This window comes from Phycomyces blakesleeanus (genome assembly GCF_001638985.1).
Source record: "Phycomyces blakesleeanus NRRL 1555(-) unplaced genomic scaffold PHYBLscaffold_5, whole genome shotgun sequence".
Taxonomy (NCBI): Eukaryota; Fungi; Mucoromycota; class Mucoromycetes; order Mucorales; family Phycomycetaceae; genus Phycomyces; species Phycomyces blakesleeanus.
Window position 1 is genome coordinate 249,202 of NW_017265138.1, and position 14,184 is coordinate 263,385.

Genomic DNA, 14,184 nt, shown 5'->3' on the forward strand with positions numbered 1-14,184 from the left:
TTTTTAAAAAAAAATAAGATGGTAGTCGATGGTTAGTGATGATTGTAATGGTGTGTGGGGGATAAGGACCGGCTCTTGTATCCGAGCAAAATCTGTATTTTTTTTTTGAACCGTTCGTTCTGCCTCTAATTCTCCCCCCCTCCTCCCCCATACATAGTAGATAATTATCACTACTACCAAACGGCACCCAATTGAATTTTAATACAGTCTGTACCATACTATACTATACTATAGGTCGTCTCCCCCCCCCTCTTTTATTTTATTTTATTTTCTGGTTTGTCATCGTTCTGTTCTGTACTGAGCCAAAGTTCAATGGTCTATGTTATATTGGTATGATTATTATTTCATCAGCTCAAAATCAAATCAGATATTAGAACCAATTCAATCGTTGAATAGATATTTTCTCTCTTCCTCTCTTTTTCTTACTGATTTTCTGTATACCTTTTTTTTTTCTTTTAAGATTTTTAAAATAACAAAAAATATATATAAAAATCAAGTAAAACAAATTAAAAGGAAAGAACCGATGGATAGATGTGATCATTCAATGTCAGACATTGATGAAAATAAAGCTCTTGAACAAACGTTTGATGTACTGCTGCACAAGAAGCTAGCCACACAAGCCCGCGAGTTAGAAGAATCACGAAACACGGCCAGACGGTACCGAGCCCAAGTGACCCGATTGCGAGCCGGTCTTGAGATGATTATGGCCCAAAGTACTACTACTACTACTACTACTACTAATGATGATGATGATGATGATGCTGATAATAATAGCAATAAGAATGGAATTGGCTCAGACAAGGCAACGGAAGCTCTAAAGTTACTTCAGAAAGAAACCGAACGCCACGCGATGGATTTAGAGAGAGAGACAAAACGTCAGTCTCTGCAAATAGCAGCATTGGAACACAAGGTGTCAAACCAAACCCAAATAAATGAAAGAAAAACCCCACAACCTCACAACATAATACCGCAACCCCACACTTTAGATAAGAGTACGCAATGCGATCTTGGTGTGACTCAAACTGCCCTTACGAGTGGTGCTTATGATGGTAGCGCAAGCCGTTTCTCTGACCCGGACGGACGACGACGACTAGAGATGGTGTTTCAGATTCAACACACACGCGAAACAAGGTTATTGGCGTGCCGAGTGATGGAACTCGAAGACGAACTCGAACACGTCTATTGCCACCAGCAGCAGCACGAATATGACAAACGCCAGGCAGAGCTGAGGCAAGGTGTGGCAGAACGCACGCTCCGCCAAAGAGAGTCCGAGCACATTAGGGTCAGAGAAGGTCTGGAGGGAGAAATTGGTCAGCTAAAAGTTAAAATCAATAGCTTAGAAGGAGAGGTCGTACTGGTGTGCCAGCGACAAGCAATGTGGATGAACTCATTGGGCTGTAAAGCTTGAATTTGTAACAAATAAAAATAAATAATTCCTAATCAGAAGAATTATATATATATATATTTATAAAAGAGGTATTCAATAAAGCTCTTTTTTTTTATATATTTTTTTTAATTTCTTTTGATTGGTTGGTTACTGTCACATAATCCAAAAAAAGAAAAAGACCCTTGCTTGGTTACTTGACTGTGTGTTAATTATTATATTAATTAATAATATGTTGTGTGTTGATTACCATTGTTTGATTTCGTTGATTGTATCTGTGGTTCATTTGCATACAGATCTCGTTATCATTATCGATTCCTTGATTGTTTGATTTTTTTTATTTTTTTATTTGTTGTTATTTTTTATTTTTTTTTACTGAAATGGCTACAAAACAAACAGCGTGGCGACGTTTAAAGTATGTTGCACCCGTTGCAATGGCAGGACTTGTCGGTTGGTCACAATGGACGAGTGTACCTCCCCATCGTTTGTTGCCTGATCGCTACACAAGTCTAAAAGTGTTGGAAAAAGAGCAAGTCAGTCCAGATACATTCCGTCTTCGCCTCGAGACCGAAAGACAGCAATCAAAAGAGTATCCTGTAATGTCGAGTGTGTACATCAAAGACGATTCGATTCAGGTCATGCGGCCTTACACACCAATCAATCCCGATCCTTACCAGGATGGTCATGTCGATCTGCTCATCAAGCGCTATGAAAATGGTTCTGTCTCACGTATGTTGTCCAAAGCAGACTTGCACGACGTAATTCATGTCCGTGGCCCTATGATCGAGTACGACTATCAACCAAATTCAAGACAAGAAATTGGCATGGTACGCTTTTTTTTTTATTTTATTTATTTATTTATTTATTGTAATATCACAAACAAAAATAAAATAACAACAAAAGCTATTTAGATCGCAGGTGGTACGGGTATTACACCAATGTATCAGCTTATCCAGCATATCCTTCACAATCCAGCCGACAAGACCAAGATGTGGTTGATCTACGGGAGCCAATCTGAAAAGGACATCTTGCTTCGAGAAGAGCTGGATAAATTGGCAGCCGAAAACAAGGATCGACTGCGGGTTATGTACCTGGTTGACCGACCATCCAAAGATTGGGAGGGACAAGTTGGTTATGTTTCTGAGGGAATGGTGAAGTCATTGTTGGGAACCAACCAGCCTGTTGACCCTATAGCTGTTAATGGTGGTAATAGCAATAGTAACAATAACAGTAACAACAGTGACAGCATTAGTCGGCTGGTGTTTGTGTGTGGACCAGACAAGATGTTGGCCCATGTTTGTGGTGAAAAGGCCCGGGACTTCTCACAAGGCAAGGTCAGTGGTGTCCTTGGACGCTTGGGATTGACTTCAAGGGAAGTGTGGAAATTACAGTAAAAAAAAAAATTACTCTGTTCTTCATTATGATTTCTTGTGTACAGACTCTCACATGGGTTGATGGGATTCCCACCCAAAAGGCATTAGTGAAGAAACTTTTGAGGGTGAGGAGAGAGAAAGAGATGGGGGGTGAAGATATAAGAAGAGAGAGGGGGGGGGGACTAGGGTTTATTAAGCGCCGATTTTTTTTTTATATAAAAAAAAATGTATATTGTATTTAATTTGTTTAATATAAAAAGACATCTTTTATTTATTTTTTTTACCCCACCTTAGATTCTCTTATTCTTTTCTTCTTCTTTTTAGTTGATTAATACAACATCACCATAAACCATAAACCATAAACCATAAACCACCAACAAACAATGAACCCCAGACCCTTACATCTCGACATACAATCTTTGCGCCAACGCACCTTCCACTCTACTGACCCCCCCTCCCCTTCCCTTTCGACCAATTCGTTCATGTCTTCTATGTCTTGGATGGCCGAAAAGTCCAGCAGAGACTTGGTTCCGATGCTGAAGAATGCTTACAGTGCCCTAAAAGAAAAAGAGAGAGGTATGCATTATATACATTGTATATTGTAAAATATATTGCAAAAACTGCAAAAATTGCAAAAATTGCAAAATTGCAAAATGTATAAAAATGCAATATAGTATAGTACAATTTTTTTTTTATATAAATGAATAAATGAATTTTATTTTAGATTTTAGAGTTATTTCTATTGTTATTGTTATTGTTGCTGTTGCTGTTGCTTATAACAAATTTATCTATTTATTTATATTACTGTTTCTTTAGATCTTGTGCTTGCAGCCGAAATAGGAAAATCCCTATTGGAGAATAACATTGCACTCAAATCAAGTTATGAAACCCTCCTACAGCAGACTCAGCGTCCCAACCCGCTGCCCACTCCGTCTTCATCTCTTGCCACCCAAACATCATGTCACCTCACTCTTGACAATGGCAGCGAATCAGGTGACTCTATCCAAACAGAGGAAGATGATCCTTTTTACAACTACAACTACAACTATCCAATCCCATCCCATTCTACTCGCGAGGCCATGATCGAAGTCCTGGAAAAGAAGAACGTCGAGCTCAACCAGGAGCTCGATCTCTTGCTCAACGAACAGACAAAGCTCGAACGGACCAACATCAAGCGCACCCGCCAGCTAGAGTCCGAGGTGGCCGTCTTGAGAGGCAATCTGGAGATCGCGTCCTCCAAAGTACTCGAATTGGAAGAAATGAATGAGCGCCAGAGGAGAATTGAGAAGACCAGACAGTACCCATCGGAGTCAGAGATGGCAGCACAAGACGATCATGTCGAACAGCTGCTGACCAAAGTAGATGATCTCCAATTCGAGAATGCTATTGTCATTCAGTCCAAACAAGAGATCGAAAAGAAGCTATCAGAAACCCTCAAGGATCTCCGGGCCCTCAAGGAGCAGTACGAGACCTACCAGTCGACCGAAAAAGAACACCAGTCGCTGCAGGAAGCCTACAGACGCCAGTTCCAGCACATCAGCGAGCTCAATGCCACAGTAGAAGATCATCGGCATGTCCTACAACGTCTTCAGGACAAAGGCATCCAGATAAACACAGCAAAAAGCACACCTGCACCAAGCTGCTACGGAGGCGACACTCCTGCATTCCGCAACACACTTCTTGGAGAACTCGAGTCCGAGTGGTTGAAATCAAACACGCATGGTCCACCAGCCCTCAGTCGATCAGCCTCCACACCCACGCCTCGTTACCACGACTCTTTTGGCGATGATGACAACGATGACGACTCTAACCATCTACGTGGAACATACACCCCACGCCCACAATCGCATAAGAGCTTCCGCTCAGGCCCAGCCTTTTCGACCCGAGCACAGCCAGGAATGACAAATTCTGGATCTGGGAACATCAACAATCATAACAACCTATCCTCATTCTACCAACCCGACCCAGGCTTCTTACTCGAGACTGCTCTTTCCAAGGTCAGCGGAATCGACCCTTATTTGCTCGACCAGGCACTCGAGTTTGTGAACCGTATCGAAGAAGAACATGATGCAGAAAAGCAGGCAGCATTATATGAACCTTGTGATGATGCCTCAAATTGCTCCACATTCCGAGGCTATCCCTCACCCTCATTATCTTATCCTCTTATCCACCGAGAATCTAAAAGTATGGTACAGCACAAGCCCAAAGGAGGCCGGGTATCACGCCTTCTTGGAGCCATTTTTAGATCTTTGTGGCGCTGGTGTCGCTTTGCAATCATCTTGACCACAGCAGTCCTGATCAGTTTGTGGAGTGGTCCTGATGGTGTCCTTGAGGAATAAAAAAAAAAAAAAAGAGAGAGAGAGAAATCCTTGCTTTTGCCTAATATTGCCCTACTCTCTTTCCTTGCTCCTTAACCTTTAAAGCACTTGACTCCATTATCCACATTCATAGTCACATTCACATTCACATTCATATTCATATTAACATCTGTCTTTACACCAACTTACGCTTCATTATCCTTGTTCTTCTTTTGTATTGCTTATAGCTGAAATTTCTTCCCTGAATTTTGTTTACAAAGCCCCTCCTCTCCTTCTCCTTCTCCTCTTCGCTTTCACATCTTTCTACTACATCTTTCCGTCCTTCTCTTAATCATTCACTCCATTCTCTCCTTACCAACACATCCACTCTTTCCTTGCCCTTGCCCTTGCTTTTATTCTTATTCTTATTTTTTGTAATATGTTTAGAGGTTGATACCACAATCCTTTATTCTTTGATACAGTTCTACATACTATCACTATCACTATCACTATCACTATTACAAATTACAAATTACAAATTACAAATTACAAATTACAAATTATTACTACTATTATTATTATTCGCATCATTATCCTTTTTTTGTTCAACATAAAGAAAAAGCAACAAAAAAACATCTTTTATGGTTCAACCCTTTTATTATTATTATTATTATTATTATTATTATTATTATTTTTGTATTCATTGGAAATTAAACACAATAAAATCGTTTATTTATCTTTGGCTTTCATTTCTTTCTCACATCTGCTCCTCTACCACCAAATCACCTTTACCCCTACACTTTCCTCCCTCCCTTTCTCCCCCCCTTTTTAACAGCACTCACCCACCCCTTCCTACCTTCCTACCTTCTGTTTATGTTTGAGTGACGCAAGTTTAATCGGGTATTAAACACACTTTTACACCTATACACACCTATACACACACACGCATGTACGCATGTACGCACGTACGCACCTACGCACAGCCAAACACAAAAGCTCAGAAAAAAACATATGAAAACGCAAAGCTAATTATATTTTTATATATAAATTTTTCTTGTCTTTGAATTATTATTATTATTATTTTCTTTTATTTAAGCGTTTGACAAGCAGGAACGAAAAAAAAAAAAAAAAAGAAAAAAAAAAAAAACGAAAAGCCCAAAGACATTTTTTTTTTCTGCTTTTCTGCTTTTACTTTATTTTATTTATTGTAAAGCATATACACATATATAAATATAAATATATATTGTAATGTGGAAACGCGTCTTTTGGAGTGTGTTGGGTCTTGGTTTCTTACCTGGCCTGATGGCGCAGAAAGGTAGACCTCTCTCTCTCTCTCTATCTCTCCCCCTTTTTTTTATATGTATATACATATAATGCTGGCCATCAAAGAAAGAAAGACAAGCAGACAAACAGATAGAAACAGTATATACACCATACAAGGGGATCTAGGGCAGAAATGAGGTTCCTAAATTACACTACATGCATACAAAAAAATCAAACAACAAACAAAAGAGATAGAAACAGACAACTGGAATCATCTATCTATCTATCTCTCTCTCTACCTACCTACCTACCTACCTACCTGCCTGCCTACCTATTTATCTATTTTGGAAACCTATATATATATCCAATTATTACAATTACGATTATTTAACATTTTGAATTGTTGTCTATGAACAGCTGAAGACTATCGAATCACTCATTTACCTGGAATTGACGTCAATACACTTCCAAGCACACAGTATGCTGGTCATGTCGAGATATCTCCCGAGACCAATGGTCATTTGTTCTTTTGGATGATTGAACAAGCTCAGACTACCTCACCTGATAAACTTGCAAGTTCCACATCTTTTACATTCACTTCTTTTAAAAGAAAAAGAAGAAGAAGAAAAAAAGAAGTTTTTAGGAAACTCTTAGTAGTCAATCAATGACTAACTTTGTGATTAGATCATCTGGTTGAATGGTGGCCCGGGATGTTCTAGGTAAAAACCAAAAAAATAAATAAATAGATAGATGAATGATAATAGTTATTGAAATTATTATTATTATTGTTGTTGTTGTTGTTGTTAGTATGGACGGTCTCTTTCTTGAGAATGGCCCATTTAGAGTCAACAAGGACATGTCATTGAGTGTAAGTCCAGGAGGATGGCAGGATTACGCAACTACTGTATTTTGTGAGTTATTATTATTTTATTTTATTTTTGGCAATTATGAACTGTTATTGTGGAAAGTCCATGATTCATTATACCAAAAAAAAAAAAAAAAAAAAAAAAAAAAACTAATAAAGATTTACATATTTTTATTAGTGGATCAGCCAGTAGGAACTGGGTTCAGTTTTGCAGAAACAATTAGCTACACCAAGAACCTCACTCAAGTAAGTTGATAAGATTGGAGCTCAATATTAACATAACATAACATAGCATAGTATAGATTGGAAAATCAATATCATCTTTGTTGGCAATCGAGATATTTATTTATTTATTTTGGGTGTAGATTGCTAAAGACTTTACGGTTTTTTTGGACGAATTTTTCGAAATCTTTCCCGATCTCAAATCCAAGGATGTAAAGTTTTTTTATTTTATTTTATTTTATTAAAATCTTATGATAAATATGTATATATATATATATCTATATATCTATATAGATGTATATTGCTGGAGAGAGCTATGCCGGAACTTATATCCCATACATTGCTTCACTTATGCTTGATCAAAATGCTATTAAGGAAAGAGAGGCAAGTCTATGTATTTTAGTACCGAATTGATTGACCAAAGCCATACATGAAATAAATAAATAAATAAATAATAGAGACTAATAACAATCATGCTATTTATCCATGTAGTATAATCTCAAGGGAATTGCGATTGGCAATGGTTGGATTTCACCCCGTCATCATGTAAGGAAATTAAAACAACAAGAAGAACGTAAATTGAGTGTATATTATATATATATAAATTAGTATGATGCTATATATGACTTTGGTGTACAGAACAATATACTTGTGGGTCCATACAAGGCAAGTCAAATTCCCTTTTTTTTTTAAAAAAAAAAAAAAAAAACAAAGATATTATTTGTGATTCTGATGATGGTATATATATATATATATATAATATGTATGTGTGTGCGTGTTTAGGCACTCGCAGATAAACATTTGGATAGATGCCACACACTACTTGACCGCAGCTCGAGAATCAGTATAGAGACGTGTGAACAACTGATGTCAGACATTCTGGATAGTTCGACCTATGAGTAAGTAAATTTAATAATAGTAATAATAATAACAATAACTTTTTTGCTCGATTTGGGGTTCATCTGGGGTTCATTTGGATTGCTTGCTTAAGATTAAACATGTGGCTTACAGAGAAAAGGGCCAACAGTACTGTGTGAATCAATACGATATCCGGATAAAGAACGAAGAAGCTCCGATGTGTGGCCAAACGTGGCCACATGAATTAACACAAGTAACTGAATACTTGAGGGTAAAATATCACTTTTATATTTTAAACAACAACAACAACAACAAAAGTACAATAATGAGGCATAAAGTTTAATTTATGAATGAATGAACTTTACAAATCCATATCTATTAACAACAACAACAACAACAACAACAAATTAGTTGCCTGAATTGGTTTCATCTATCCATGCAAAAAAGCAGTCTTTGGGATGGGTTGAATGTGCTCGAAGTGTATCGTATGCTTTGGATGACGATAAGAGTCCACCTTCATTTGATGTAAGTCATCCAAACAAACAAAAGAACCTGTTTTTGGAAATAATACTGTTATTGTTATTGGCTGGTGGTTGGGGGATGACTTGATCTAGTTGCTGCCTTCTATTCTCAAGGAGATCCCTATCTTGCTATTCAGGTAAACAAAAAAAAAAGACAAAAAGAAGCAGGAAATATGCGCTTTCACATGTATTTTTTTCATAAAAACCTAAATATATATATATATGTGTTAGTGGTGAATATGATCTGATCTGCAACCATCTTGGGACAGAATACATGATTGGAAATATGACATGGAATGGAAAACAAGGTTTCAAGGTAAGAGCAACAGCCCTTATCACTACCATTCAATAACAAACCAAAATAATATTTATTTATTTATTTTAGTCTGCAAAGAGCGAGGATTGGTTTATGGATGACAAAGTAGTCGGCCAGTACACAGAGGACAGAAACCTAACCTATGTATTGATCAAAGACGGAAGCCACATGGTGCCATATGACAAACCCCTCGAAACGTTGGATATGATCAATCGATTCATTGGCGCTGGCGACAACTCCGTTGTTGGGAAATCCAGTCGCGTGGGTCCATCTAATGGCAGTAATGGCAGTAAACCTCCTCAGCCTGCTAAGCCTCAAGCCAAACCAACCACTTCAAAGACCCAAGACGAGTCTAAAACAAAGACACCCGAAGAAAATGAAGAAAAGCCAAAGGAACCAACAGATAAAGGCACCCCTGAAGACGAAACAAAAAACTCTGACTACTGGGAACAGTATTACAGCTGGTAAATAAAAGAATAAATAGAAAACAGATTTGCTGAGCATATTATACACCAACCAATTGATTAATTAATTGATTGATTAATTAATTAATTGTAGGGGAACATCTGCATTGATTTTTGTAATTCTTTTTGCTGCTCTTTTGGGTTACTGCTGGTACCGGTCCCGAAAGCAAGACCGTGGTAACTACAGCTCAGCACCTTCCCGTAGTACTCAGGCCCCTTCTCGGGGTATTATGGGTCGTATTGCCGGGTTCTTTACTGAATGTCAAGTTACCCCTAAACCCAAGTTTCGTTTAAATGACCCTTATGATGATAATGAACTGTAAGTAACATATATATAATTATTTTTTGATATGTAAATAAACTAACCCAACTTTATTTATTTTTTTATATTATTTTTGTGCTTGTTTGGGTTTTTGTTTGATTTGTTGGGGGTGAACAAAAAAAATATATACAGAGAGGAATTAGTGGTTGAGACACCTACATTATTTGTCGCTGAAGAATCTGATGGGGAAGACCATCCAAACTCATCAACCTCATCACCATCTCATGCTGCTGGTAGTGCTGTACGTTCATCTAATAATACTTCACCCAGTCGTTTTGCAGCCAATTATAATGAAGAAAATACGGACGATGACTTTGATGACTTTGCTGATTGGGACGAAAGTAGCAGTCTTGTGGATGTGGACCATAAGCAAGGAAAGAAACATTAAGATGTCTATATCTAATTTTACTCTATAAACATAGAGATAAAGCAAAAAAAAAAAAAATCCATTCATCCTACTCCATTTGATTACTCTATTTACGTAGACAAACCATTTCTTTCTTTCTTCAATACAAGAAGCTATCATATATATATATACACGCACACACACACGCACACGCACACGCACACAATACAGCGCAATAAAATACATACACATTTGTATCCAATATATATATATATATATTATTATTATTATTATTATTATATGTATAACCAACCAAAAAAGTTGGCTTGCATAAACAGCACACTGCTTTTAATGCATATTATATACGTATGTCTTTACATCAAGATAATTCTATAGACAGACCTTTCTTTATTCGTACTACCCATTGACTCACTACCCCGAAAAAAGTTTCTCTTTTTGCTGATTTTGGCAAGGCAACCTTTGGTCTAGTAGTAGTAGTAAGAGGAGGAGGGCATATACGATTTGGACTTGGATTTGAATTTGTTTCCTGCCAAATAGGCATATCCAAGTATTTTTGGTCATCTAACAAAGGATAATATTCCGGAATGCTGTCTAGCCAGGCCTGCAAAAGATCTCTCTTCTCATAGTCCACAAAGGTATCTTTTGAAGATGGACAGTCGACACTTGGGCCTTTGTGATCTTCATGCTCTACTAGCTGGGTTGATGGCGGAGACAGTGGCAGCGTAAGTCTTGGTCGATGGTTTTGTCCTCCTCTGTATTCGAGACTACACGACATAACACACGGCCAGGACGGTTCATTTTTGTCTAGTTCAGAGAATATGGTGCAGTAGCCACGACAGATGCAGGGCTCGACCGGGGAAGTGAGGTGTCTTGTGTGCGTGTAACACTCCTTGGGACATAACAGATGAATCAGCCACGTATCTCTGTCGCGCTCAACGGGGTGTCCCCAGTCAACTTTATTAGGTGGTTTTTTGGTCGGTGGACTGCACAGTTTTGGATAAGAAGATGCGGGTGGAAACCAGAAAAGAGGAGAAGTTATACAAAGATTTCTGCTTGAGCAAGTTGTCATTTTTATTTTTTTATTTTTTTCAACACAATACTTATATGAATTTATAGACCTTTGATACACCCCCCAAAAAAAAAAAGAAAAAAAAAAAGGAGGGGGGGAAAGGGAGTGAAAAGATCATATGTCGTCTTACAAGAAAATAGGTTTGTCAGTGGCTCCGGTGTTGCCTTTTAATGACCTTCCGATAAAGACACACAAGATATGCCTCCAGATCAGTCAATTGTGTATACCTTTGTTTTAGGAATTGTGGTTTGGAGAACACAAGGAAATTTTTGATATTTGTACATCTACATCTGATATGTATTTGATTTGATCATTTTGGATATACACAGCCGAATTCATAACACAAGGTTCTTCAAGAAGAGAGACATATTTGTGGGTCATATAGTAAACCTATCTAGGAAACAAAGCTGTACCTATAGATAACTAAGCCTTTTGATCATTTAAATTATATCAGATGCTCTGGTCACTAAACACATCAGGGAGATGTGATGTTTGTATAAAGTAACAATCGAACTGTCTAGATCATTTGAGATAAGCCAAATAGAGTCTAATATGTATAATTAAGGTGTTCTGGAAAGAGTTCTTTATCTAAAGAATCTGACTCTTGCATAAAAAGATTTTACTGATCATTAGAACAGTATTGTATTGTATTGTATTGTATTGTATATATATATGCATGTGTCAACTAAGTTAGGTAGAGGTCATGAACCGTTTTAGATTTCATCTATGTCAAGATTTCGACACCATCTTCAGTAACAAGTAAGGTATGTTCAAACTGAGCAGAACGCTTGCCGTCCTTGGTGACAGCAGTCCAGTTGTCAGGCCTACAATATCATCATATATATATATATATATATATATGTAAGCAAAAAATGAAGCTTATTGAACTAAATAGATGAATAGATTAAAAAAGAAAAAGTTACCAGATTTCATCTCTCCAGGTGCCTTCACAAATCATTGGTTCAATGGTAAATACATGGCCAGCCTTGATGGTTCCAATAGCCTTGTTGTCTTTTTATTATTATTATTTATTTATTCGATTAAGCACAGGTCTTATTCGTTTGTTTGTTAAGTAGGCAAATGATATTAATAAACTTACTTGCATAATGAGGAACATTAGGTGCGCAATGGAAGAGCTGATTGATTCCATGACCACAAAAGGTGCGAACAACAGAGAATCCATTCTTCTTGGCGTGTTCTTCAATAACCTTGCCGAAATCACGGTATTTAATACCAGGCTTGACTATACATTCAAGTCAAGTAAAATAAGTATATATATATATTATTTAGATAATAATAATAATATTTACCAATGTCAATGGCCTTTTGCAAACATTCACGAGCAGTCTGTACCAACTTCTTTCCTTGCTCATCCACATTTCCAACAAGATAAGTCTCATTAAGATCACTGTGGAATCCACCGTAGTAACAAGAGATATCCAAGTTGATAATATCACCATCCTTCAAAGGACGCTTGTCAGGAATACCATGGCAAATGACCTCGTTGACAGATCTAAATAAGTAAATAAATAAATAAAAATAGACAGACAACGGTTCGATAGCAAACTTGATTAGTTTGTTTGTTTTTTAGTAATAATAATAGTAACTGTTTCGTACGTGCACAATGACTTGGGAAAGTTGTAGTAGTTCAATGGAGAAGGATAGGCACCACGAGCAATGGTTGCTTCGTGAACAATACGATCTATTTATGCCAAATGGTGAGCAATTGAGAATGATATTCACCGCCTAGGATTGTCGAAGCTTTAGATGTGTTTCTTAACTTACCGATTTCTTCGGTGGTGACTCCAGGGCGAATTGCAGCAGCACCAATGTCCAATACTTCACGACCAATCTAAGCAAAAAAAAATTATTCAAATGTCTTGATATTTAATTTGACCCATATTTTTTTTTTTTTTTTTTTTTTTACCTTGCAGACTTTACGCATGCTTTCAATTTCCTCGGCATTCAAAACTTTGATGGTTGCGCTGGAGCGAACACTTTGTTCAGAGACAGGAATTCCTTTTTTTTTTTTTTTTTTTTTTTTTAGATATCTTGACCAATTTCAGATTTCTTCTTCTGCTTCTGCTTCTTTGTTTCAATTATTACCTGTATCAGCATAGTCGGCTAATTGAAACAAATACATATAAAAAAGAAAAATAGCGTTATTATAAATATAATTATATGATTACAAGGTCCACACATGCTTTTATTTATTTATCTATCTATCTATATTCTCGTGGCTGTTTCATTTTCCTATAGAAGCTTATTTACTTACGACGAGCAATTGACTCTGGTACAACACTCTTAGGAGTAAGAGGGTAAACTGCCTTGAGAGGACCGGTATAGGTATAGTTTGGGAAAGGATTGTGAGGTTGACCTGATAATAGTAAATATACGTTAATTTTTTTTCCCAATAAATAAATAAATCAATATAAATATATCAAAGCTTACTTTCCAACTTTGCTTTGTGAACAGCCTTGTGAGTTGCCTGATGAAATGAACATTTATGTTTTTAATTAGTATTAATAGATCATTCATTCATTCATTCATTCAAAGAAGAAGAAGTCTGGATTGTTAAATGACATGCCCAATTCTTCTTGAAGCATTCTTGAGAGCAGAAGAATGAACCCTCAATCTTGAGTTTGAGACATGTAGGGCATTGTAATTTTGCTGGTTGTCCACAGCCCTCAGATACACAAGCGTTGTTACCGATATCAGACATTTTTTATTATTATTATTATTATTAAATAAATATATATATATATATATAGTAAAAAATAAATAAATAAAAAAATAAAATAAAATAAAAAGGCTATAATAAATAATTTGAAATTTAGGGCCACAACTTTTTCTGGATCAGTTT

At 36.8% G+C, this 14,184-nt stretch overlaps 6 protein-coding genes across 6 annotated transcripts; 4 read left to right on the forward strand and 2 right to left on the reverse strand.

Annotated features, from left to right (window-relative positions):
- Positions 1 to 544: 544 nt before the first annotated feature.
- On the forward strand, positions 545 to 1,408 carry PHYBLDRAFT_63225 (hypothetical protein; the record flags this gene model as incomplete). The annotated part of the gene is made up of 1 exon (XM_018441087.1): positions 545 to 1,408. The coding sequence occupies one exon, from the start codon at positions 545 to 547 to the stop codon at positions 1,406 to 1,408; it is 864 nt and encodes a 287-aa protein (XP_018294604.1).
- A 572-nt stretch (positions 1,409 to 1,980) lies between these two features.
- PHYBLDRAFT_100772 (hypothetical protein) lies at positions 1,981 to 2,772 on the forward strand (the record flags this gene model as incomplete). The annotated part of the gene is made up of 3 exons (XM_018427605.1): positions 1,981 to 2,211; positions 2,296 to 2,546; positions 2,616 to 2,772. Coding segments are annotated over 3 exons (639 nt in total), but the record flags the coding sequence as incomplete, so codon positions are not given.
- Positions 2,773 to 3,140: 368 nt separating this feature from the next.
- PHYBLDRAFT_165094 (hypothetical protein) lies at positions 3,141 to 5,096 on the forward strand (the record flags this gene model as incomplete). The annotated part of the gene is made up of 2 exons (XM_018435161.1): positions 3,141 to 3,333; positions 3,574 to 5,096. The coding sequence occupies 2 exons, from the start codon at positions 3,141 to 3,143 to the stop codon at positions 5,094 to 5,096; spliced, it is 1,716 nt and encodes a 571-aa protein (XP_018294606.1).
- Positions 5,097 to 6,261: 1,165 nt separating this feature from the next.
- Positions 6,262 to 10,330, forward strand: PHYBLDRAFT_180132 (hypothetical protein). Its single transcript, XM_018438268.1, has 17 exons — positions 6,262 to 6,369; positions 6,735 to 6,889; positions 7,002 to 7,036; positions 7,125 to 7,228; positions 7,361 to 7,428; positions 7,548 to 7,616; positions 7,699 to 7,806; positions 7,897 to 7,950; positions 8,014 to 8,070; positions 8,188 to 8,303; positions 8,416 to 8,533; positions 8,674 to 8,787; positions 8,877 to 8,920; positions 9,015 to 9,099; positions 9,169 to 9,563; positions 9,658 to 9,882; positions 10,018 to 10,330. The coding sequence occupies exons 1-17, from the start codon at positions 6,303 to 6,305 to the stop codon at positions 10,271 to 10,273; spliced, it is 2,070 nt and encodes a 689-aa protein (XP_018294607.1). The 5' UTR covers positions 6,262 to 6,302; the 3' UTR covers positions 10,274 to 10,330.
- A 280-nt stretch (positions 10,331 to 10,610) lies between these two features.
- Positions 10,611 to 11,321, reverse strand: PHYBLDRAFT_165096 (hypothetical protein; the record flags this gene model as incomplete). Its single annotated transcript, XM_018435162.1, has 1 exon — positions 10,611 to 11,321. One exon carries the CDS (start codon positions 11,319 to 11,321, stop codon positions 10,611 to 10,613), a length of 711 nt encoding a protein of 236 aa, XP_018294608.1.
- Positions 11,322 to 12,045: 724 nt separating this feature from the next.
- On the reverse strand, positions 12,046 to 14,043 carry PHYBLDRAFT_154688 (hypothetical protein; the record flags this gene model as incomplete). The annotated part of the gene is made up of 10 exons (XM_018433347.1): positions 12,046 to 12,145; positions 12,245 to 12,332; positions 12,421 to 12,564; positions 12,632 to 12,834; positions 12,939 to 13,023; positions 13,107 to 13,173; positions 13,249 to 13,340; positions 13,428 to 13,445; positions 13,597 to 13,698; positions 13,905 to 14,043. The coding sequence occupies 10 exons, from the start codon at positions 14,041 to 14,043 to the stop codon at positions 12,046 to 12,048; spliced, it is 1,038 nt and encodes a 345-aa protein (XP_018294609.1).
- Positions 14,044 to 14,184: the final 141 nt, after the last annotated feature.